General features: G+C 41.6%; 1 protein-coding gene across 4 annotated transcripts in view; it reads left to right on the forward strand.

Annotated features, from left to right (window-relative positions):
- Positions 1–24,625, forward strand: part of Dennd5b (DENN domain containing 5B) — a 126,882-nt gene that overhangs the window by 83,934 nt on the left and 18,323 nt on the right. For all 4 annotated transcript variants that reach the window (XM_085687412.2, XM_085687413.2, XM_085687415.2 and 1 more), the window contains 4 exons: positions 13,481–13,562; positions 16,295–16,423; positions 18,269–18,390; positions 21,535–21,680. In XM_085687412.2, the coding sequence (XP_085543538.1) occupies positions 13,481–13,562; positions 16,295–16,423; positions 18,269–18,390; positions 21,535–21,680 (479 nt within the window). The remainder of the gene's footprint in view (positions 1–13,480; positions 13,563–16,294; positions 16,424–18,268; positions 18,391–21,534; positions 21,681–24,625) is intronic.

Raw genomic sequence — 24,625 nt, forward strand, 5'->3', positions numbered from 1 at the left:
GATGAGTTTGTCTCTATCTGAAATTTACCCATGTTGTCAGTAAGGATAAAACAAAAGAAGCAGTATTATAAGATATGAATATACAGAAACCTGCTTGCCTTTGCTGTCTTCTGCTTTCTTTTTTCTTTTTTTTTAATTACAATATTGTTTGGCCAATATCTTAGGCATATTTCTAACTAACTCTTACATCTTAAATTAACTCATTTCTATTAATCTGTGTATCACCATGAGACTGTGGCCTACAGGTAAGGTTTGGCCTGACATCTTTCTCCTTTAGCAGCTACATGATATCTGCCTGACTCTTACCTACTTTCTCTCTATATTCTGTTTGGATTTCCTGCCTGGCTTTATTCTAGTAAGCCATTAGCTGAAACAGCTTCTTTAGTAATCAATAGTAATAAAACATATTCATAGCTTGCAGAAAGAAGTCCCATATCATATCCCCTTTTCTGTCTAAATAAAAGGGAAGCTTTTAACTTTAACATAGTAAAATTACATACAACAAAACAGGTATCAAGCAAGAATTACAGTTAGAATATTTATATCTGCTTTATCTTTTATCATAACTAAGGAAAACTATAATTATAACTATCTATTCAACTCCATCAAAGACCCCAGAAGGATATATTACCTAAGTTACCAGGAAGTGCATTGTAAACAACTTCCAAAACTCTAGAATTGGCAGAGATATCTCACTGCCTGGGCAGTCACCTAAAGTTCTTCTGTATCTTTGGAGCATCCATCTTCAGCCTACAGGCCCATAGTATCCAGCAGGCTTTTCCATGAGGCAGGACATTTGAAGATCTGTTTTACATTGTAATGGCAAAGTTCATCAGATACTTTCTTCTGTGTCCTGCAAAATATCTGGCAGTTCTTTCATAAAGCAGGATCCCTGAAGGACTGTCTCACCTTTAGGCAAGTTCGGCAGTCATTTTTCTGTAGTTCCTGCATGTCCAGTTTATACAGTTTATACAGTATACCATCAAGCAGTCCAGGAAAGAGCAGTTTCAGGCTCAAATGACTAACAAACTCCATAAGGAGCCTCTCCAATGCCCATCATCCCCCCGCTTTTTGTTTTTTTTTTTTTAAGACAAGTTTTCTCTGTAACTTTGGAGCCTGTTCTGGAGCTGGCTCTTGTAGAACAGGCTGATCTCAAACTCACAGAGATCCACCTGCCTCTGCCTCCAGAGTGCTGGGATTAAAGGTGTGTGCCACCACCACCCAAACCCATCATCCTCTTGAAGTAGATTGGTGCTGCCAGGAACAGATCATTGTCATGGAAAGTCCTAAATTCTTAAAACATTTAAATGCCATGTTCTGTTAGTCTTTGAAAGGTTTGGAGGATACCTACCCATGTGAAATATATATTTCTCTCTGTACATCTAGAAAAATCTAACATGACTACAAGCTTGACTATTATAGATGACTGTCTATTAACCTGTATTTCTTAATTATACATTACATTTTTAAATGAGCTGCACAAACACAATACCCTAAACAAGAGCAGAAATACATATACACAGTGTAACAACATCAACCTTAAATTTGTATCAACAGACCAAGATCCATACCAATGTGTAACATGAAGGGGCCTGCTTGTTGGGGTTTCTGTCCCGCCCAATACCCCATAGCTGGCAAGCCCCAAAGAAAATCACACAGAGATCTCCATAAGTTATAAAACGGATTGGCCCATTAGCTCAGACTACTTGTTAGCTCTTATAGCTTATATTAACCCATGTACCTTTCACAGCTGGACAGGTTACATCTTGCTTCTCGGTGATCTGGGCAGGAATGGGAGGAATGGGCTTCATTCTTCCTAGACTACTCCTGTTCTCATTGCCCCACCTCTACTTCCTGTCTGGTTGACCAACCTAAACTTCCTGCCTGGCCAATCAGCGTTTATTTAATACGTGATTGACAGGCTACAAACAACTCTCCCACACCACTTCCCACTTCCCCCTTTTTTTAAAAAAAAATATCCATAGTCCATTTGTTGGGAATGTGGGCGTACTATTCCAGGCTACTTCTGGCTGTTTGGGAGCACTGATAATCTTATGGGGATCTAAAGGAAATTTAGAGTTATAATCAAGTCCTGACTGGAGTATCCTGTGAGTCTCGATCATCTCAAGCAGCATCTTGAATCTGTTCTGGATGTAGAATTCTGACATCTGGGCCATCTATTCCTACCGGAGATTTCTCAGGTGGTCTTCCTTGATCAAACTGGATTTTTCTTATCTCAGAATGAATCCACAGTCTCTCATTTTCTGTGGAAACAAAAGCAAAACCTGTTCTCCAAAGTAACATACCTTTTGACTTCAATTTTGAAGTCAGGGTATTTTCAAAATATCTATCTTGGATTAGTTCAGCAGCATTTATAAGCAAATATCTTTTAGCAGCTGTTGCTCCTTCCTCAACATTCAAATAATTCAAAGAGAGCATAATAACACACAGTATCAAGATTCTCTGTGTATTTTCCATCTTTGTGTGGCTCTATTTTAACCTCTATTTCTTTTATTTTCACTTTTACTTTTTGAGACAGGTTTTCTGTATATCTTTGTCCTGGAATAACTCTGTAGACCAGGCTGTCCTTGAACTCACAGAGATCTGTCAGTCTCTGCCTCCCCAGTGCTAGGATTAAAGTTGTGTGCTACCACACCTTGAACTCACAGAGGTCAATCTACCTCTGCCTCCCAAGCGTTGGCATTAAAGGTGTGTACCACCATACCCAACTACTCTCTTTTTTTCTTTTTTAAGAACTTTATCTTTTTTTTTTCTTTTAAGCCTGCATATATTTTTAACATACTGTAAACCATTTAGAGGTTTTCTTCCTCTTTGAATCTCTCCTTACTGTATATCTCTCTTTTTCTAACCACATGAGTCTTTAAGGAGAGGATTAAAGCTGTGGCTTTGACGGCTGGATCCAGCCCATTCCTTAGCTTTCCAACCTCATGGCAGAGGTACCGGCTATAGCCATGTTTATTGCCACAACTCTTTGGCATTTCAAGGTCCCTGCCAGCAAGCAAGTTGTAACAGTGTTAAACAACACTCAAAAGCTCCTTAATCGGGACCACCTGATTAAGAAAGAGTCAGAGTTTGCCTTGGCAGGACAGTCCAGAAAGCCGGCATTTTAAAACAGCGCAGCATTTTTCCTGCTATGACTGAAAACCAAAAACATGCCTTTGGCTTTTCATCAACACTGTTTAAGTGTTCATGGCAAGACCTCTTAAAAGAGCTGCAAGGTTTTACAGCTAAAGCTGAGTCAGGAAGCCTCTCTTAGATGAGAGCACTTGCTTGCCTTTAGCAAGCAGAGCAGACCCGAGAAATTGCTGCTACTAAGCAGCCATGCTTTACTCTGTTCTTTCCCAAGCTTTCTCAGGCTTTCTGTGGATGCAGTTATCCATGTGGGCGCCATCTGTAACATGAGGGCCAGGCTTTTTAAATGAGCTGCGCAAACACAGTACCCTAAACAAGAACAGAAATACATATGCACAGTGTAACAACATCAACCTTAAATTTGTATCAACAGACCAAGATCCATACCAATGCAAAGTATTCATCTCTATATCATTTCCTCTGTATTTTTATAGAAATTGACTATGATCATTAATCACTTATAGTCAACCATTTTTAAATGAAAACAATCATTTATAAACAATTTTTGGGAATTTGGGCATAGTTTTTTTAGACTATTTCCTGCTGGTTGAGGGTGCTGTTAATCAGGTCTTTTATGGAGTATCCTGTGTGGTTGGTCCGTCTCAGCAGCAGTCCTGAAGCTGTTGTGGAGTTGGACCACCTGGGCCATCACTTCAGGGGGTCCTGTTTGATCAAACCACAGGTTCTCATCTTCTGTGGAAACAAAAGAAGAACCTCTTTTCCAAAGCAACATATCTTTAGACTAAAAGTTTAAAGTCAAGAGACATTTAAAATATATATGTTGATTTATCTTATCAGCCCATACAATAAAATGTCTCTCTGTACTTAGTTCATGCACAGCCAGAAAATACAATAATATACATAATCCAGACACTCTGTATTTTTCATCTTTACATGGCTTATTTTTCTTTACTCCTTTAATCTATGACTGTACTCTGTCTCTTTAAAGACTTTTTTATTTTTTAAAACTATTTATTTGGGTTGGAGAGATGGCTCAGTGGTTAAGAGCATCGCCTGCTCTTCCATGGTCCTGAGTTCAATTCCTGGCAACCACATGGTGGCTCACAACCATCTGTAATGAGGTCTGGTGCCCTCTTCTGGCCTGCAGACATACACACAGACAGAATATTGTATACATAATAAATAAATATTTAAAAAACTATTTCTTTTTGTAACTGTCTATGCTCTTTTTCTTCTCTCAAGCCTATGTACATTTTTTAAACACACTGTGACCTGTTTAGATGTTTATTTTTGTCTTAATCTGTCTTTCTTTATTGTATATCAGTAATCATTTTCTGACCAGGAGTGCTTTTTTTTTCTAAATGCTAAGTGGATGTGGCTAGAACCAAGTCCACGGCCCTGTCTATTACTCTGCCCAGCCCAACATGGCGGAGGTGCATTCACGGCCAGCTCTGCGAGCCATGCTCTCCACCCCAGCTCTAGGGACACAGTGGGTCTCTGTTGTCTTGAGCAGCTTGTAGCCCTCTGCTCACAAGCCCCGTTTAAGTGCTCTGCAGCCCAACCCACACGCCAGAGCTGTTCATGCTAGCAAACCACACTTCTGCTCACCACCAGCAAACAGAACCAACCCGAGAAATTGCTGCTACCAAGAAGCCATGCTTAACTCTTTTCTTTTGTGTCTAGAATTCCTTCCCAAGCCCTCAGATTTTATGTGGATGTAGTTGCCTCATGTTGGTTCACCATTTTGTTGACAGAGACCCCTTGTTCATTTCCCGGCCAGCCAGACCCGAATAATAACACAGAACTATATTAATTACAACATTGTTTGGCGAATAGCTTGGGCGTATTTCTAGCTAACTCTTACATCACACATTAACCCATTTCTATTCATCTGTGTATCGCCACAAGGCTATGGCCTACCGGTAAGGTTTTGGCTTGCAGCTGGCATCTTTCTCCTTCAGCAGCTACATGGCATCTCTCTATCTTCTGCTTTCTTATAAGACAGAGAAAATGATAGTTACTCAAAGTAATCATGTTGATATAAAAGAAAACAATTAATTGTCAAGGACTATACAGGTATATTCTCCCAGTATTAAGAGTGTGATATGGTATATACTGTTGTTACTGATAATATTATTTAAAAAAGGTTTTATGATTATCACTAATTTCTTTCTTTCTTTCTTTCTTTCTTTTTTTTTTTTTTGAGACAGAGTTTATCTCTGTAGCCTTGGCTGTCCTGGAGCTCACTCTGTAGACCAGGATAGCCTTGAACTCAGAGATCCACCAGCCTCTTCCCTTCAAGTGCTAGGACTAAAAGCATGTGCCACCACCACCTGGCAGTCTTAATTATTTTTGTATGTGGGCACGTGTGTGTGGCAGTCAAATGAGTTCTCTAGTTCCACTGTGTGGAACTGGGAATTTAACTCTGGTTGCTTGGTGTGGTGGCAGGCGCCTTTATCTACTGCTTCGCCTCACTGACCCTTCTGTGTCTTACGATGTCAGGATCAAATCCTGGACCTTGTATTCATAAGTAAACTTTCAGGAAAAATTACATATTTATCCCCAAGACTATTTAAGGGTCAGGTTCTTTTGCTTATTTGTTTACTTCTTTTTGAGGTGGGGGTCTTACAGATGCTCTGGCTGGCCTCAAACATTGTGTAGGCTCCACCTGTAGCTGAGACTGTAGGCATGCATCACCACACCCAACCAAAGAGTCAGATTATTCAATTTCTAGATGCTAATCAAAATTAGATATGATTCCTTAGGGCAAATAATATAACTATTGCATTATTTTTTCACAAAGAGTTTGTTTTTTTCTTAGCATGCTGATAATCAAACCCAAGGCTTCAGCTACTGAGTCATATCACAGCCCAGAGCTTGATTCTCCGTAAGATAACCATCTGTTTCATAAGACGTAGAACTAACAGTAGGGAGTTAATAGAAGTAAATGGTTTGGCTGGTGTGGTGGAGCCCCAGTACTCAGGCCGAAGTAAGATCATCAGTTCTAAGCCAGTCTGAGCACATGGTTAGAACTTATCCACCCCCACAAAAGAAACAGAAAGGGGGTAGGAAAAGATTTTATAGTGAGTTAGCCACTTAGGGACCATTTTTTAAATAACACATTATTTCAGAAAATTCAGAAATAAAAGTTTTTTTAAAAAAAAGTTTTCTGAGACATGATCTCACCATGTAACTCTGGAACTCACTGTGTAGACCAGACCTCACAGAGATTCTCCCTTCTCTGCCTCAGAATGCTGGGATCAAATGCATGCACCACCACAACAAGCCGTAAAAATTTCTGAACTCCTAAGTTAGAGTCAGTGGTATGGCTCAGTGAATAAATGCTCCTCTGCCAACCCTGAAAACCTGGGTCTGATCTCCTGAGTTTGTATGATAGGAGAGAATCAAGGCCACAATATAGAGACCATAGAACGTGTGTGTGTGTGTGTGTGTGTGTGTGTGTGTGTGTGTGTGTGTGTGTGTGTGAGTGAGAGAGAGAGAGAGAGAGAGAGAGAGAGAGAGAGAGAGAGAGAATGCTTTGAAAAAATGTATAATCTAACCCACAAACTTAAGAAATAAAATATTATAGGTTGAGGATGTAGTTCAGTGGAAGAATATTCACCTAGCAAGTGTGAGACTGAGTCCAATCCCCAGTACTGAAAAAAATAAAAAGAAGGGACCAATGAAAGAAGGGAAGTAAAGGGACATCTTGGATCCCCAGTTCCTTTTCCTTCACTGTCTGTACCCAAGGTAGCCCCCCCCTCAGAGTTTAAATGTGTAAGACAACTAGGAATATGGATTTGATACTACATTGCCCTGGAACTCCTCTCCAGAGCTTGTCAGTGTCCTGATGGCCTGAGCCACAACTGTATTTATACCAGTACAGTTTAGACCTCTAAAGTCCATCTCTTCTTCCGTTTCTGCTGTGGAGAAAGTAAGTCATTGGTCTGTGTCCTGTATCTAACCGGAATTGTAGCCATTAAGAATGAAAAACCATATAAACAAGGTAGCTTATCTAAAGTTTGCTTGACCATAGCTTGAAGGCCAGTACAAGGGTTTTACCCTGGTTAGAAAGGTGAAGCTGAGCACAATAGTAATCCCAGCCAACCTCAAGGTGTGGGAGCGGGAGGGGCAGGAGTCTGAGGCCATCCCTGGGGTATGTGTAAGACCCTGTCTCAAACAAGAATGAATTCCTAAGAAGGGGCTATTCGTGGAGTGAAAAGCCAAGTTTAATTAAGATGAGATAGACATGGTCCACTCTTATGCCCAAAAAGGTGTGTGAAAATGTTTAGCTGTTAGAGTCAGCTGCTGCTAGGCAGAACTTGTAGTTTTTGTGGTTTTTACTGAACAGATGTTGAGTGGTTCAGTTAGAAATCAGAGTCCTAAATATCTTCAGTGACCTCCAGTTAATAAATTCTGCAGTGGAAGATAAATGAAAACACATCAGAGGTCCGTGCGGTTATAATCTCTGCTGCCCTGCCAATGATGTAAGAACAAACAGTGTTTTATGTTCTCAGTAAGATTAATAAGAGCCATGTAACTTTTTTTTAGACAAATTCTCACTGTATGGCTCTGGCTGGCCTAGAATTCCCTATGTAGATCTGACTGACTTCAACCGTACAGAGATCTGACAACCTGTGCTTCCCCATGGGATGGGATTAAAGGCAGGCACCAGCACTTGCCCAGCATAACTTTAAATACACACACACACACACACACACACACACACACACACACACTCACACACACACACATCCATACATCCATACAGAGAGAGAGCATGCCAGAGGCCCTAAATCAGTGGACCTGGAGCCTTTTTTTTTTTAAAGTTTTTTTTTTTTTAATGTATGCAGTGTTCTACCTGCATTTTTGCCTGCATGCCAGAAGAGGGCACCAGATCTCATTACAGATGGTTGTGAACCACCATGCGGTTGCTGGGAACTGAACTCAGGACTTCTGGAAAAACAGCCAGTGCTCTTAACCTCTGAGCCATCTCTCCAGCCCCTAAATCTATATCTTTTTATTTATATGATTGTATGTGTGTAAATGTCTTTGGAGGTCAGAAGACAGCATTGAGTCTCCTGAAGAGATAGCTACAGGTGTTTGCAGTCTGCACAACATGGGTGATGGGACCAAATTTAGGGTCCTTTGCAAGAGTGGTACATACTCTTAAAGCTGAGCCATCTCACTAGCCCTAAACCATATAGCTTTTGAAGTCTGTGTTTATGAACATTACTCTAATACTTCTGGTAATTTAGCCTGTGAAGACTTAAAAATATTGTGTGTGCTGGAGATATAACTCAGTTGGTAGAGAGCTTGCCTAGTGTTCAAAGCTCTGGAATGGAGCCCAGTACCACACTAACAATGACTTAGTGGTACACTGCCTGTACGCCTGGCAGCCTCAGCACTGGGGAGAGGGAAGCAGAAGTTCAGGTTCATCTTGGCTACGTAGTTAGTTGGGGGTTGGCCTGGGCTACATAATATTAAAATTGAGGGTAAGGTTGATGAGATGGCTCAGCAGTTAAGGTGCTTGCTGCCAAAGCCTGAAAAACTGAATTCATCCTGGAGACATACGTGGTGGAGGAAAATAAACTGACTCTCACAAGTTGGCTTCTGACTTCCATATATATGCCATGGGGCATATATAAACACATATGCACAGCACATACATTTATATAATAAATGTAATTTTTTTTAATTTGTAGCATGGCTGGAGTTGTAGCCCAGCTGTAGAACACATCCTTGTTAGCATGTGAAAGGTCTAGTTTTATCCCAGTAGAATGAATAGGGATGCTCTTACGTTTTGTTTTTTGTTTGTTTTTTTTTTTTTTCAAGATAGGATTTCTCTGTGTAGTCCTGGCTGTCCTGGAACTTGCTCTATAGACCAGACTAGCCTAAAAGTCAGAGATCTGCCTACCTCTGCTTCCCAAGTCCAGGGATTAAAGGTGTGTGCACCACCGCCCAGCTGAGCCCCCACCGCCTGGCTGCGCCACCGCCACCCGGCTGCGCCCCCACCACCTGGCTGCGCCACCGCCACCCGGCTGCGCCCCCACTGCTTGGCTGTGCCACCACCACCTGGCTGCGCCAACACCGCCCGGCTGAGCCCCCACCGCCCGGCTGCGCCCCCATGGCCCTGCTGCGCCTCCGCTGCCCGGCTTATTTTTATCCTTTCATCGCATGATTCATTTTGGTAGGCACAGGTGTAACATGTATAAGATTTTGGTTTCAGTTTTAATAACCCCAAAAAAAACATTAAAGGAAGGTGGTAATTGAAACATTTTATTTAAATACTTAATATTGGTTTTGAGTATTGTTCATTCTCTGCTCTAACTGGCTGTTACTATCTTAGTTTACCCAATAGCTAGCCTTTGAAATAACTTCTAATTTGATCAATTTATTTCTCCCATATCATCATAGTATCACTCAATTTACTACTGAAAGATATAGTATTTCTTTTCTAAATCTCTCCCTAAAACAAATTTCTAAACTGACATTTAAGGTTCAAGTATCTGGCCCTGTGTTGCTCATTTCTTTAGCATTTACAGAGCATCCACTGTGCCTTGGCTTCTCCAGGCCCTCTGTGTATTAACGGCCAGGCGTGGGGATGGGGCACACCGCAGAGGCAGAGGCAGAGGCAGATGGATCTCTGAATACAAAGCTAGTCACAGCTGTGTTGTGAGGCTGCCTCAGTGAAAAGGGGGGAAATGATAGAAAAGTTAATTTATACTGGGTTTTATAATGGAAAGTTAATTTGACAAAACTTGTTGGGGATAGATTTTAATTTACAAACACAAACCTGTGGCTGAGAGGATCTTTAAGAAAGATTTCAGTCAGGCAGATTTCAGACTACATATTGAGAGCTAACTTTATACAAAGCACTAATCCAAACATTTAAACAAGAGAGCTACTCTCACTGTCTCCAGTCTACGGGTAGGAGTCTAGACCATTGAGAAGTCCCTCATCCACAGGGTTCAGGAACATCATGTTCAACCATTAAGCTGCTTCCAGTCTAGTGATAAACAGACAGAAAATGGGAAGAAAGATGATAAAGAAGCATTAAAAAGTAAGCTTTAGAATTAAAAACGCATGAGAGTGACATTGCCCACTTGAGGGCTGCGGGGAATGGAGGTGGCGCTGGGACAAAGCACACTTTTCCAAGGCCTGCTCTCAGTGACCTGCTTGACCTACGTAGGCCCCGCCTTCCCGTTTCTGCCACCCCCCAGTGCCACCAGACTGTTTGCCCGTCATTGACTTGATCTACTGAATGGGCTAGAGTCCAGATGATTCAGTCACCTCCCAAATGTGAGCACTGTATTGTGGGCTAAGCCATAAACACAATTTTGGGGAACACATTTCCTGTCCAAATTAACAGCCCTTTGCCTGTAGGACAACTATTGTGAAAGCCGCTGCTTTAATAAAGGCTTTATCTTTATTGCTTAATGTGTTGGTTTTGTTGCTAAGCATTGTGCCCAGGCCTCACACACAGTAGACAAGCACTCCATCACTGATCTATACCTCTAGACCTCCTTTTCATGATGAGAATCTCATGAGCTTTCTGGCTCCTCCGTTGTTTCCCTCTGGCCAACTTACTGATTACAGACAGTTCCAACTCTTCTGCTTCATAATCTTCTCCCACTTCTCAGCATTTTGTTTTGAGATTGCTATTTTGTTCAGTTTTGTTTGTTGAGACAGAATTTCTTGTTGCTAAAGATGTCCTTGAACTCCTGATTCTTCTGCCTTCACCTTCCCAATGCTGGCTGTACCGGTTTGTGCCATTATACCCTTCACACTATTTCTTAGTATTTGTATAGCTGTCTTGTAATGTCAGAATGGAGAGTCATTCTCTGAGCCATTTGACTTTCTACCTCCAAAGAACAATGCACTTTAATAACACACTTTAGCTAGGATGGTCTTAATAGGAAGATAAACACATATTCCCTGAGAGTGTCTAAGACAATGTTCTCAGTGTGCCTTGCTTCCCTGAGTATCAAAGAGATTAGTCTTTAAAGTACAAGTTTGAAAATTGCCTTCCCTAAGCCAGATGTTGTGGCACACCCATTTAATTCCCAGCCCTTGAAGGAAGAGGCAGGTGGATCTCTGTGAGTTCAAGGACAGCCTGGTCTACAGAGTGAGTTCTAAGATAGCCAAGGCTATGTAGAGAGGCCCTGTCACTTCCCAACTTGCATGGATAGATTGACCTGACCACCCTCTGGAGCCTCCTTGTCAGTCCCACAGTGATTATTTATATCTACTAGATATGAGTCCAGCCTTTTCACCAAGCACCAAAAACATAAAGGTCTAATACACTAAAACTGTCACCGACTCTTCCTTGTCCTGGGCAGGAGACAGGCATCTGTGCCGGTATTATATCCTGACCTCTCAGCATCAGCGGAGCTAAAATCAGAGAAAAAAATAGCTATAATATAAAGCAAAGTCCACATTTTAAGTTTCATCAGTGTGCGGTGCTTCAGTCTAGTTTGCATTTATAAAAGAGAAAATGGAAATGAAGAAAGGATATAAAATTTCATTGCTTCTCATCAAAACTGAGGCTGAACACCCGTTTCCACTTCATAGTCAGTGGCTGTGTGCTCGATGCTTGCTGTAAGAGTCATTTTCCTTCCTTTATAAATGTTAGCTGTGGAACTGGAGAGAGAGATCAGTGCTTAAGAACACTTGTTGCTTTTCTAGAGGACCTGGGTTTGATTTCCAGAACCCAGATTATGGTTCACAACCATCCTTATCTCTAGTTCCTGGCAATTTGATACCCTCTTCTGACCTCTATGGACTAAACACATGCAAAACATGCACATGGGGTGTGTGTGTGTGTGTGTGTACACCAATATACGTGACGGCAAAACACTCTAACTTAATCTATTTTTTAAAAGTTTTAATAAAGTGAAATAAATGTGGTGTTTAACCATTTAATTTATAAGAGAATTACTCACCAAGTATGACAGGTGCACACCTTTAATCTTAACATTTGAGAGGCCAGTGGAGCTAGATCTGTGTGAGTTGAGCCAACCTAGACTACATGGTGTATTCCAAGACAGCCAAGTACAGAGTGAGACCATGTCTCAGAAAGAAAAGAAAATCATTCATCTACCTTATACTTTTAGAAGTCAGTTTAAATACTCACTTTGCATGCTATGGTAGTTAGGATTCTGAGCTTTGAAGGAGGAATTTACCAGCCTAAAGAGCCAAAACAGTAATATTAACTGAATAAATAAATTTTAAAAAGCTGGAAATGGTGGCACACACTTTTAAACCTAACACTTGGCAGGCAGAGGCAGGCCTGGTTTACAAAGCAAGTTCCAGGATAGCCTGGGCTATTATATATAGAAACTCTATCAAAGAAAAGAAAAGAAAGGGTCTTCCCTATTTAATACTAAATGTTTTCTGGGCTGAGGATGTCCTAGGTTCAGTCCCCAGAATCATATCACATACATGTAACCCTAACATTCAGGGTTAGAGGACAGCCTTGGGTGCATGAGACAGTGTCTCATAAAAGCAAAAAGCCAGAAATAGGTTTCCAATTCATAAGTCCAGAAAGGCTCACATAACTTAATAACCTAACGTCTTAACATTGCTTTTGAGTAATTATCCAGCACTGTGAGACTGAATAGCTAAGTAGCTGACTCATAACCAGAACTTGCACATATTACATTATTTACTAGATGTACTTCATACAATATCTGTTTTGGATTTCCAAATATAGCTACAGCTTGTTTAGAAAGAACACACCTGTTTACTGTTTTAATAGAAGTATTGACACTTAAATGGTCATCTTTAAAAAATACATACATGCATGCATACAAGTAGCATACAGACTGAGCAGGTTGTATTTATGTATTTAGAAGTATGTATACATGCACATATCCAATGACAAAAGGCTGTGAACCTGAAAGAGAGCGAAGCGTGGAGAACAGAGGGTACATTGGGAGGGTTAAAGGGAAGAGGGAAATGATACATTTAGATTATAATCTCAGAATTTGTTTGTTTTTGAGACAGGATTTCTCTGTCTGTAGCATTGGCTGTCCTGGAACTCACTCTGTAGACCAGGCTGGCCTGAAACTCTACAGAGACTCTCCTGTCTCTGTCTCCGACGTGCTGTGATTAAAGGTGTGCACCACCACTGCCCAGCAGTCTCATACATTTTTTTAAAAATTATTTTTAAAATGTATCAGTGGTCAAGCATGGTGGTACATCCTTTCAATCCCAACACTTGGGAGGCAGAGGCAGGTGGATCTCTGTGAGTTCAAGACCAGCCAGGGTAACAGAGAAAGACTTGTCTTCAAAGAGTTTAAAAATTAAAGTATAAATGCTCACTGTTATTTTCCTAATACTTTGCTAATATTTTTCTACATAGTTGCCCTTGGACCAGAAAGAAGAAAATCTGACTCAGGAGTTATGTTACCAACACTCAGGGTCTCTCTAATTCAAGACATGAGGTATTTGTTACACATGTTAATGGACGGTGATAACTGTAAAGCGTAGCTTTCATCTAAATTGCTCACGTGATTTTAACCATAACTTTTGTTTACATATTCTGAAGAAAGTATTTTTCTAATTATAGATGTGGTTTTTTAATTTATTTTTATTTTGTGAGTATTAGCGTTTGACCTGCATTTACATGTATGTAAATCATATGCATGCCTAGTGCCCACGGAGTTCAGAGGAGGGCACTAGATCTCCTGAAACCACAGTCAGGGATGTTGTGTGTGGGCACTGAGCACAAACCTGAGGGAAGAGCAGCAAGTGCCTTTAACTGCACAGCCATCTCTCCAGCCTGAATTTTAATTATTTTACTATTGTACTGTTTTGTTGTTTTCTTCTGACATTGAATAAAAGGGGAGATGCAGTTGGGGAAGAGTGTTCTAAAACAGCTCTGAACTGTAACTTCTCTTTGAAGAATCTCTTTAGTGCATGTTATCTATAGATACAGGCCAAAAAATAGAAATAACGGTAGGTGGCTTGGCAGAAAAATTGATCTTAGAGAGATAGTTTTTCTTTTTATCTTTGTTTGTTTGTCTGTTTTTTGAGACAGTTTCTCTGTGTAACCCTGACTATCATAAAACTCACTCTGTAGGTCAGACTGGTCTCAAACTCAGGGACCCACATGCCTTTGCCTCTGTTGGGTCTAAAGTTGTGCGTCACTATCACCCAACAAGATATAGCTTTAGAAATACAAATATTAAAATTAGCATTTCTTGCCAGGGAGTGGTTGGCACACGCCTTTAATTCCAGCACCCGTGAGGCAGAGGCTGATGGGTCTCTCTGCAAGGGCAGCCTGGTCTACAAAGCAAATTCCAGGACAACCAGGGCTGTTACACCACAGAGAAACTGTCTTAAAAAAAGCAAAATAAAACAAAAAAGAAAAAGGGGGGTTGGGGACTAAAATGGTTAGGTTTTTTTCTTATAAACATTTTCAGCACAATATTTAGTCAACATTTAAGATGAGCTTTTAAAATGTGTGTATAAAATATAAAATAACCGTGATACTTAAGACTTTTTGTTCTGGGGCTAGGGAGAAGGCTCAGTGGTTAAAAGCATTGGTTAGTCTTCTAGATTTGAACCTGGGTTCAATTCCCAGCACCTACATGACAGCTCACAACTGTCTATAACTCCAGTTCTAGGGGATATGGTATCCTCATAGAGACATACATACAGTCAAAACAGCAATACATGTAAAAATAAATCTTGGGAGAATAAAGAAAATAAAGGGGAAAAAAGGACTTTGTGCTTTTTGTGGTAGCATGTGCCTTTGAATTCAACACTTGGAAGCAGAAGCAGGGGAATCTCAGTTTGCCAATTGGGCTGGGTGGGCTAGCTGGAAAGCCCCTCCCGAGCACAAGGATTATAAGCACCTCGTGTGTGTGTGTGTGTGTGTGTGTGTGTGTGTGTGTGTGTGTGTGTGTTGTGGTGAGTCACACGAGCAAAGACTTTTAACTTGAGTTGGTTTTTATATCTACTTGTTTTCTTTTCCTGGTCTTCCTTTTCTCTGCTGGGAGGAAGCTGGGAACTGAACCTGGGTCTCTGGAGTGTCAGTGCTCTCAGCCCCAACCTAGAGTGTTCTTGTGGGGACCTGAGTTTGGTTCCCAGCACCCAGCCAAGCAGCTTACAATGCCTGTGACTGCACTTAGGTCATCTAACACTGTCTGTGATCTCTTTGGACACCTGCACTCATGTGCAAATGTATACAGTCTACCTCCAAACGCACACTTTATTGTTTTGTTTTTTATTTTCTTGAGTAGCCTGCTTGCCTCTGACTCTTGAATGCTGGTATTGCAGGCATGTACCACCATGCCTGGTACAATGTCAGTTCTGGTGTACAACCAGATCTGAGATTCAGGTGAAATCTCTGAGGTTTTGACTGCCCTCAAAAGTGTGTTACAGTGCTGGTGGTTCGTGTCTTTAATCCCAGCACTCAGGAAGCAGAGACAGGCAAATCTCTGAGTTAGAGGCCAGCCTGATCTACAGAGAGTTCAAATCAGGCATGGTGGAATGTGCCTTTAATCTCAGACCCTCGGGAGACTGAGGCAGATGGATCTATGAGTTTGTAGCCAGCCTTGTCTACGTGATGAGTTCCATTTCTTCATCTAAATATAAAAGAATTTTTCTGGGTCCAGTATTGTTAGTATTTTTTAGTTCTTTTGTATCTTAAAGTTATCCTTAAAAGTCTCTTCTAGACTTTTATGACTGGGGCTGAAGAGCAAGTTAATCACATCCTTGCTAATTTCAATAGTTATCAGTTGTTTATTTGTGAAAACAGGAATCTAGATGGCAGTGTTGCTCTCCTGGACTTCTGTAAAGACGGTGTGATCCTATATATGACTTTCTTTAAGGATAATTTAGAAATGGAAAAATATTAACAAATTGATCAGTTACTTTTGATCCGTCACATTTGCCATGACTGGCGATTGCGTGTCGTCCAAGGTGGCGGCACACACCTTTAGTTCCAGCTCTTGGGAGGCAGAGGCAGGTGGATCTCTGTGAGTTCACAGGCCAGCCTAGTCTACAGAGTGAGTTCCAGGATAGCCAGGGATACACAGAACTTTTGTTTTGACTGTGATTTATTTGAATCAGATGCATTGTTTTAAGAATAAGGCATTTCATATATGTTGTCTAAAAACAAGATGTATCTAAATGCAAAATAGATCTTTTTCTTGGTACTGATTTTTAGGCATATTCAAAACATGAGTGAGATCAAGACCGATGTTGGCCGAGCCCGGGCGTGGATAAGACTGTCTCTAGAAAAGAAGCTCTTGTCACAGCATCTTAAGCAGTTGCTCTCCAACCAGCTGCTGACCAAGTAAGACATTTGTTTCTGTGATGTAAGCTAAACACCAGCTCCTTCATCATGAATCCTGGTTCATGAACACATACATTCTTGTGTAACAGGTGTGCTTCAGAAAATACCTTTGTGGACCTGCCAGATAGCTCAGAGGCTAAGAGCACTGGCTGAGTTCAATTCCCAGCAACCACACAGTGGCTCACAGCCATCTCTAATGTGGTCCGGTGCCCTCTTCAGATGTGCAGGCATACATGCAGACAGAATACTGTATACATAATAAATCTTAGAGAGAGAGTGAGAAAGGGAGGGAGGAGAGGAAAGATGAGAAGAAAGAAAATACTGGGCTGTTGAGATGGCTCAGTGGTTAAGGTTCATTCCTCTGGAAGGAACCTTCCAGAGGTTCTAAATTCAATTCCCAGCAACCATGTGTGGCTTCCAACCGTCTGTAATGAGATATGGTGCCCTCTTCTGGCTTCTGAGTGCTAGGATTAAAGGTATGAGTCACCATGCCCAGCCAGAAATCCATTTAAATGATAAGAACATTAGGACTTACTTGAACGCTAAGAAGTTAGAGTTCTTGAGCAAAGATTTGCAAAGAACCTGATTCAAACCTTGCCCGGGGCTTTTCTGTAGGACCTATACATGATAACCAGGACTGTTTGTATTCTTACATTCACGTCTATCACCCTGGAGCATTGTAGAATGAGTTGTTTTGTTTTGTTTGAAATAGGGTCTTACAACATAGCCTTGGCTGTCCTGGAACTTAGATCAGGTAGACCTCAAACTCAGAGATCTGCCTATCTCGGCCTCATGAGTGCTACCACTCCAAGCTTAGAATAAATCTTAATGTCCAAAGAGTAGGTTGATTTAAAAAAACAAAACAAAAAACATAGTATAAGGGATTAAGCTGTAACTCACTTGGTAGAATGCTTGCCTAGCATACATGAAGTCGTGTGTTTGGTCCCTAGTACTGATTAAATGGGATATTGTGGTACATACCTCTAATCACAGCTGTAGACAGGAGGATCAGAAGTTCAAGGTAATCCTTAGCAATGTAGCAAGTTTGAGGCAGCCTGGGTTGCATAATTAAATAAAATAAAAATGGAGCCTGAGGAAATGATTCGGTCAGTGAAACACCCTGCCAGGTAAACTTAAGGACCCACGTTCAGAGCCCTAGCACCCACACAGGTGTGGTAGCACAGGCCTGTAATCCCAGCTTAGTGTTGTGTGTCTCGGAGTAGAAGGGGTGGTGCACAAACAGGTGGATCAGTAAACTCCTGGGCCAAGGAGAAATGCTTCAGAAATAAGTATATAAATATATAAATAAATAAGGTAGAGGGGGCTGAAGGGATGGCTCGGCATGTAAGAGCACACCTGGGTTCAATTCCCAGCGCCCACGTGGTAAAGTGAGGGTTTGCTTGTTTGTTTTGTGTGTGTGTGTTTATGCCCCACGTTGTACAGTGCACAGAAGGTCATAAGAGAATGCCCAGTCCCCTGGGACTGGAATTACAGATATGAAATGGCATGTTTGTGCTAGGAATCAAATTCATGTCTTCTGGGAGAGCAGCCAGTGCTCTTAACCACTCACTATCTCTCCAGCCTGGAGCTTGAGGGGACTTTTTGTTTGATTGATCTTTAGTTTTTTATTTAGCTCAAGTGCATGTGTGGAAATGAACATACCTGTGGATGTTACTGGATGTTGTGTTCACTGCTTCCCCATGTGAGTCTCAGGGATTTAATTAAGGCGTTAGAGTTGGCAGATGGTAGAGAACCAGCTCCCTGGCTCAGAAGGTGTTAACTTTACACAATGATTTAAGAATGAAAATTGTAGCCACTGTTTTGTGCCTGTGTCAACCTTTTCAGGAAGCTCTATAAGCGGTACGCCTTTCTACGCTGTGAGGAGGAGAGAGAGCAGTTCCTCTACCACCTGCTCTCCCTCAATGCTGTGGACTATTTCTGCTTTACCAGTGTGTTCACCACTATCAGTGAGTATGGAGAGTTGACATTTACGTGAACAGTTTCCAGGTGAGCAGGCATGTGATAAATTCTTGTAGTCCCGACACTCACAAGTTGAAACAAGAAAATTGTCAGTTCAAAACCAGTGAGTGTTGGCTATATATCCTGACCTTTTCCCAAAAAACAAACAAACAAACAAACAAAAACCCTGACTTAGGGGTAGGGAAATTCTCAAGTCACTCTTAAAAGTATTTGCTGGGTGGTGGTGGCGGCGCAAACCCTTAATCCCAGCACTCTGAACACAGAGGCAGGCTGATCTCCGTGAGTTTGAGGCCAGCCTGGTCTACAAGAGCTAGTTCCAGGACTGTCTCCAAAGCTACAGAGAAACCCTGTCTCCGAAAAAAAAAAAAGGTAAATAAAAGTATTCATATTTTCAAAAGTGAGACCTATTGTAATATGTGGAGAACACTGCCCTAGCCAGGCAGTGGTGGTGCACACCTTTATTCCCAGCACTAAGGAGGCAAAGGCAGGCAGATCTCTGAATTTGAGGCCAGCCTGGTCTCCAGAGCGAGTTCCAGGACAAAGAAACCCTGTCTGGGGGAATCAGGGGGATGGCCGACTACACTGGGCTGTTAACTTCCTGCCAGGACCAACGTTGCTGCATCCTAATCAAAGAACCGGCTCACAGCTTGCTGTACCGGTGAAGCCTTTGTTGAGACTTCATGAAGCAGAGCTCAACATTTTCACTGTCAGTCTTGATTTTTTTTGTCACAGGCTGATCCTCGGAGCGAGCTCCATGTGAGCTCGTTTCTGGCTCAGCATCTGCTTTCCACAAAACCCAATCTGTGATAGAAAATGTTACCTAGGACAAAAGAGAAATGCGTAAAGCTGCAGTCTGCTGTATTGGCAGAGGTTTCTGTCCCGCCGGTCCCTCAGCCATTCAGTCCCAAAGAAACACACAGAGGTCTACATTAATTATAGACTGATTGGCCTAGTAGTTCAGGCTTCTTACTAATTCATTCTTACATCTTAAATTAGCCCATACATAGTTCTTGTCTGTGTTTTCCATGTGGCTTGGTACCTTTTATTGGTGAGGCATTCTCATCTTGCTTCTTTTCGGTCTGAGTGACTGTAGATTGAGCCTTTCCTCTTCCCAGAATTCTATTCTGGTTGCCCTGCCTATATATACTTCCTGACTGACTACTGGTCAATCAGCATTTTATTAAACAAGTGCAAGAGACAAATCTTTACAGGGTACTGGACCATTGTCCCACAGAACTGTGGCTTTAAAAAAAAGAAAAGAAAAAAGCATAATCTCTCCAAAATCTTAGTAAACATCACTGGCATTTCACTGACTAGAATTACGAAGGCTCTGATTTCTGGTCTTTGAAAAAAAGCAGATAACTAAAGATGGAGTTGGGGAGGACCTACTTAGTGTCTAATAAGTAATAACCTAATAATTTCCAGTTCATTCAGTTAGTACACCTATAAGATTCTAAGTTGTTAAAGGTGAAACTCTAACTCAGCTATAGTGCACTTGCCTACCCTGTCTAAAGACTGGGCATGTAGCTGAGGCAAGAAGATCAAAAATTCAAGACTGATCTCTCCTACACAGGAAAGTTTTATCTCAAAAAAAGGGAGATCTAGCAAGATAGCTCAGTGGATAAGGGTGCTTGCCCCAAAGCCTGACAACTGGAGTTTAGCTCCCGTGGCAGAAGGTTGTCCTCGGAGCTCCACACATGCACCAAGGTTACATGATAGGCATACACGTGCACGCGTGCGCACACACACACACACACACACACACACGCACACACTCTGTCTCTCACACACACAGAGGTGTTTGGGGAAGGCTGAGGGGGATTGTTTTGTTTTGTTGGTTTTTTTCACACAGGGTTTCTCTGTGAGCATCCCATTTCACTTTAACTGGCAGCTTCATACAGCCTAAGAAGAGAGTCTCAACTGAGGGATTACCCAGATCATATTAGCCTGGAGGCATGTATGTGAGGGATTTTTTTTTTTAATTTTCTTTTTCTTTCCTCCCTTGATTGTAAATTGATATAGGTGGGCCCTGCTAACTCTGGGCGGGACCGTTCCCCCCCCCCCACAGGTCCTAGGCTGTATGAGAAAGCTACATATGGACCTGTGGTGACCCCACGGTCAGCAGCCTTCTCCTATAGTTTCTGGGTTTTTTTTTTTTTGTTTTTTAAATTTTTTTAATGATTTATTTATCTTTATTTTATGTTCATTGGTGTGAAGGTGTCAGATCCCCTGGAACCGTATTTTCAGACAGTTGTGAGCTGCCATGTGGGTGCTGGGAATTGAACCCGGGTCCTCTGGAAGAGCAGTCAGTGCTCTTAACTACTGAGCCATTTCTCCAGCCCCCTAGTTTCTGTTTTAAATTCCAAATTTTCCTGTGCTTTTACATTTAGCCAAGGTCCATGACAGGATGGTGACATCTAGTGGTGAGGTCTTTAAAAAGACACATCTGACCCTCCCAGACTCCTGCTGCAGGGGACTCACCTCAGTAACCTAATCCTGCCCTTCTGTGGGGTTGGTTCTCTCCATCCACCATGTGCAGGCCAGGAGTAAGCTCAGGTTGTCAGGCTTGGCGGCAAGTGCCTCTAATCATTGAGCCACCTCACTGCCCGTAGTGAGTGTATCGTAAAAAGTGATCATAGGGGCTGGAGAGATGGCTCAGAGGTTAAGAGCACTGGCTGTTCTTCCAGAGGTCCTGAGTTCAATTCCCAGCAACCACATGGTGGCTCACAACCACCTGTAATGAGATCTGGTGCCCTCTTCTGGCCTGCAGGCACACATGCAGACAGAACACTGTATGTGTAATAAATAAATAAAATCTTTAAAAATTGTTTAAAAAAATGATCACCAAATATCAGGGGCTAGAGAGATGACTCAGTGGCTAAGAGCACTTGTTCTTGCTGAACACCCACATGGTATTCATAACTCTAGTACCATAATTCCATCCAGGAGATCTGACTCTGTCCTTTGACCCCTGAGGTCACTAGACATAGACGTGGTGTACATCCATGCATGCAGGCAAAACGTTCATATACAGAAAAACAAAATAAAAAAGCAAAATATATCTTAAATGCAACTAGTAATTATAGATAGTTGTGACTTTTTCTAAATTCACTTCTGTGTTTTTCTTTCAGTGATTCCTTATAGAGCAGTGATAATTCCAATTAAAAAGCTGAGCAATGCGATCATTACATCAAACCCGTGGATCTGTGTTTCGGGAGAGCTAGGAGACACCGGAATAATGCAGATTCCAAAAAACCTACTTGAGATGACGTTTGAGGTAGGTTTGCCAATACCTTTTTACTTCTACAGAAGAACTCTGGTTTGGTTTTTTCATTTTTTTGTGAAACAAATGAAATAAAGGAATATGCAAACATATAGGATCATTTTGTTATTATATCCCTATAATTGTCTGAAGCAGCTTACACTAGTTTGCTTTTTTTTTTTCATTGCTAAACCCTATTTTTGTACTTGTTGTAGGCTTTACCAGGTCCTGTTCCTTGATTCTCAGTGCCTAACACAGAACATAACAAACAGAAGCTGTAGTAAATGTTTTCCCTAAAGTGTTCCTCAGAACCAGAGAACTGATGTCCATGCTTATGGCTTTTGAAGCACATAGTGGCATTTATAGAAAAGTATTGTTTTGTTTTGCTTTGCTTTTAAAAAAAAACATTTATTTATTTATTATGTACACAGTGTTCAGCCTCCATGTATGCCTGCAGGCCAGAAGACGGCACCAGATCTCATTACAGGTGGTTGTGAGTCACCATGTGGTTGCTGGGAAATGAACGCAGGACCTCTGGAAGAGCAGTCAGTGCTCTTAACCTCTGAGCCATCTCTCTAGCCCATTTGCTTTGATTTTCAAGACAGGGTTTTTCTGTGTAACAGCCCTGGCTGTCCTGAAACTCGCTCTGTGAACCAGGCTGGCCTTGAACTCAGAGATCTGCCTGCCTTGGTGTCACTAACACCCGGCTCCTGTAAGCATGACTTTTCATATTGTAGTTTTGAGTATCACTAGTAAAGTATTTCCATATGTTTGAGCCTGTCTTCGGGTTGGTCCTGGCACGTGAGGAGTAAGATAACCTATTTGCACTTCAGCAAAGAAGTAGTACTGATGAATGTTCTGTTCTCATTCTCCTTCCTTGGGGTCCAGGAACAGCCATTTTCACTTGGAATCATAATCCGTAGCCCAGTCCACTTGGCTTTATGCGTGTGGCAGATTCACATCTATTTGTATGTAAAAGTTTAAAACCTTGGGGTTCTTTTGGCCTACCAGTTATGAAACAAAAAGTATTAACATGTCCCTCAGCTGGGTCACATGATGCCTTTCATTGATAAACAAGGCGAATGCTTTCAGAACTTACAGCTCTGACATTTCATTCAGTCCAGCATGTAGTCAGTCTGTGATCCTTTCATTATCAGATTTTTTCAGTCAGAATTTAATTCACATTCATATTTTACAATTCCTATTACCATTGCTTTGTTTTTTACTTGTCCACAAAGAGCAAGCAAGGACATTTATCCTACGGTTCATTCATAATTTCACTTTCTATGATTGTGGTCCAGAAATATAAAATGGAAAATTCCAAAAACAAAAATTCATAGAAGCTGGGCGGTGGTGTGTTCCTGTGACCTTGGCACTTGAGGGACAGATGCAGGAGGTCAGAAGTTCAAGGCCATCCTCAGGTTTGAGTGTAATATGAGGGGACCTGCTTGTTTGTGTTTTCTATCCTGCCCGGTTCCCCCAGCCTGTTTAGCCCCAGAGAAAAATCAACCACACAGAGATCTCTATAAGTTATAAAGCTGGTTGGCCCATTAGGTCAGGCTACTTATTAGCTCTTATAATATATATTACCCCATTATCCTTATCTATATTAGCCATATGGCTTGGTACCTTTTTCAGCTGGCAGCTCACATATTGCATCTTCGCGGTGGTCTGGGCAGGAATGGCGGAGGGAGCTTCCTGCTTCCCAGAATACTCCCAGCCTCTTTTCTCCACCTCTACTTCCTGTCTGGTTGACCCACCTATACTTCCTGCCTGGCCAATCAGCGTTTTATTAAAATATATGATTGGCAGAATACAGATAATTCTCCCACACCATTTGAGGTTAGCCTGGGTAAAATGAGTTCCTGTCTCAAAAAGCAAAATAATAAAAATAAAAAGCCAGGCATGGGGGTATATGCCTGGAGTTCCAGCACTCAGGAGATGGAAGCAGAAGAATTGCTGCAAGTTCAAAACCATCCTCAGCTACATAATGAAACTCTTAAAAACAAAACAAAAGCCAAGTGGTGGTGGTTCACACCTTTAATCCCAAGAGGCAGAGGCAGAGGCAGAGGCAGATGAATCTTTGTGAATTCAAGGCCAGCCTGGGCTACAGAGCGAGTTCCAGGACAGACTGCAAAGCTACACACAGAAACTCTGTCTCAAAAATTAAATTAAATTAAATTAAATTAAAAGATTAAAGATTTTGCGTGTGGGAGCTGTTTACACATTCTTGGCTTTTGTTACAAAGGAACAAAACAGGACCTTACACATGGTCAGCAAGAATTGTACCACTGAGCTACACCCTCAGTCCACAGTTAGAAGTTTTCTGATTGCGCACCATTATGAGCAGCACAATGAAGTCTGTGCCGTTCCCATGTCAGCCTTGAATTCTGCCTTTGTCTAACATGACTATGTATGTGCTAACTTTCCACTCATTACTTAGTAAGCATTTAGGTTATCAGATTAAGTATTTAGGTGTGGCAGTGGTTTGTGTTTATGTAGCCTTTACTTTGCTTATTAGTGGCCCCACAGCATAAGAGTAACGTTGCAGAGAAGGATCCAGAGCATAAAGCGTGGAAAGACCTGGTATTTGTGGCACATCGCAATGCTTATAGGGAAATACGGTATATGTAGGTTTGCTATTAGGGCAGTTTCAGGCACATACTGGGAGAATATATCCCTTGTAGGTAAGATGATCGTGCTAGACAAGCTCCCTACCACTGAACTATACCTCTAGTCCCTTGTTAAAAGATGTACAAATATCAATCAGTGGTTTTTTAAATCAGCTATTTGCTATAAGTCAATCTAAATAAGACCCTTCCCTACTTACTGAAATGCTTTGCCCTTCAGGTAAGGCATGAATCTTTATCAGTGACTCTGTTCCTGGGTTTCCCAAGTACAAGCAAATGCTGCTTCTCCAGCACTCCTCTAATAATTGTTTGCATTTCTAGTCCAGCACC

Source organism: Myodes glareolus, chromosome 3 (genome assembly GCF_982192425.1).
Source record: "Myodes glareolus chromosome 3, mMyoGla1.1, whole genome shotgun sequence".
Lineage (NCBI taxonomy): Eukaryota > Metazoa > Chordata > Mammalia > Rodentia > Cricetidae > Myodes > Myodes glareolus.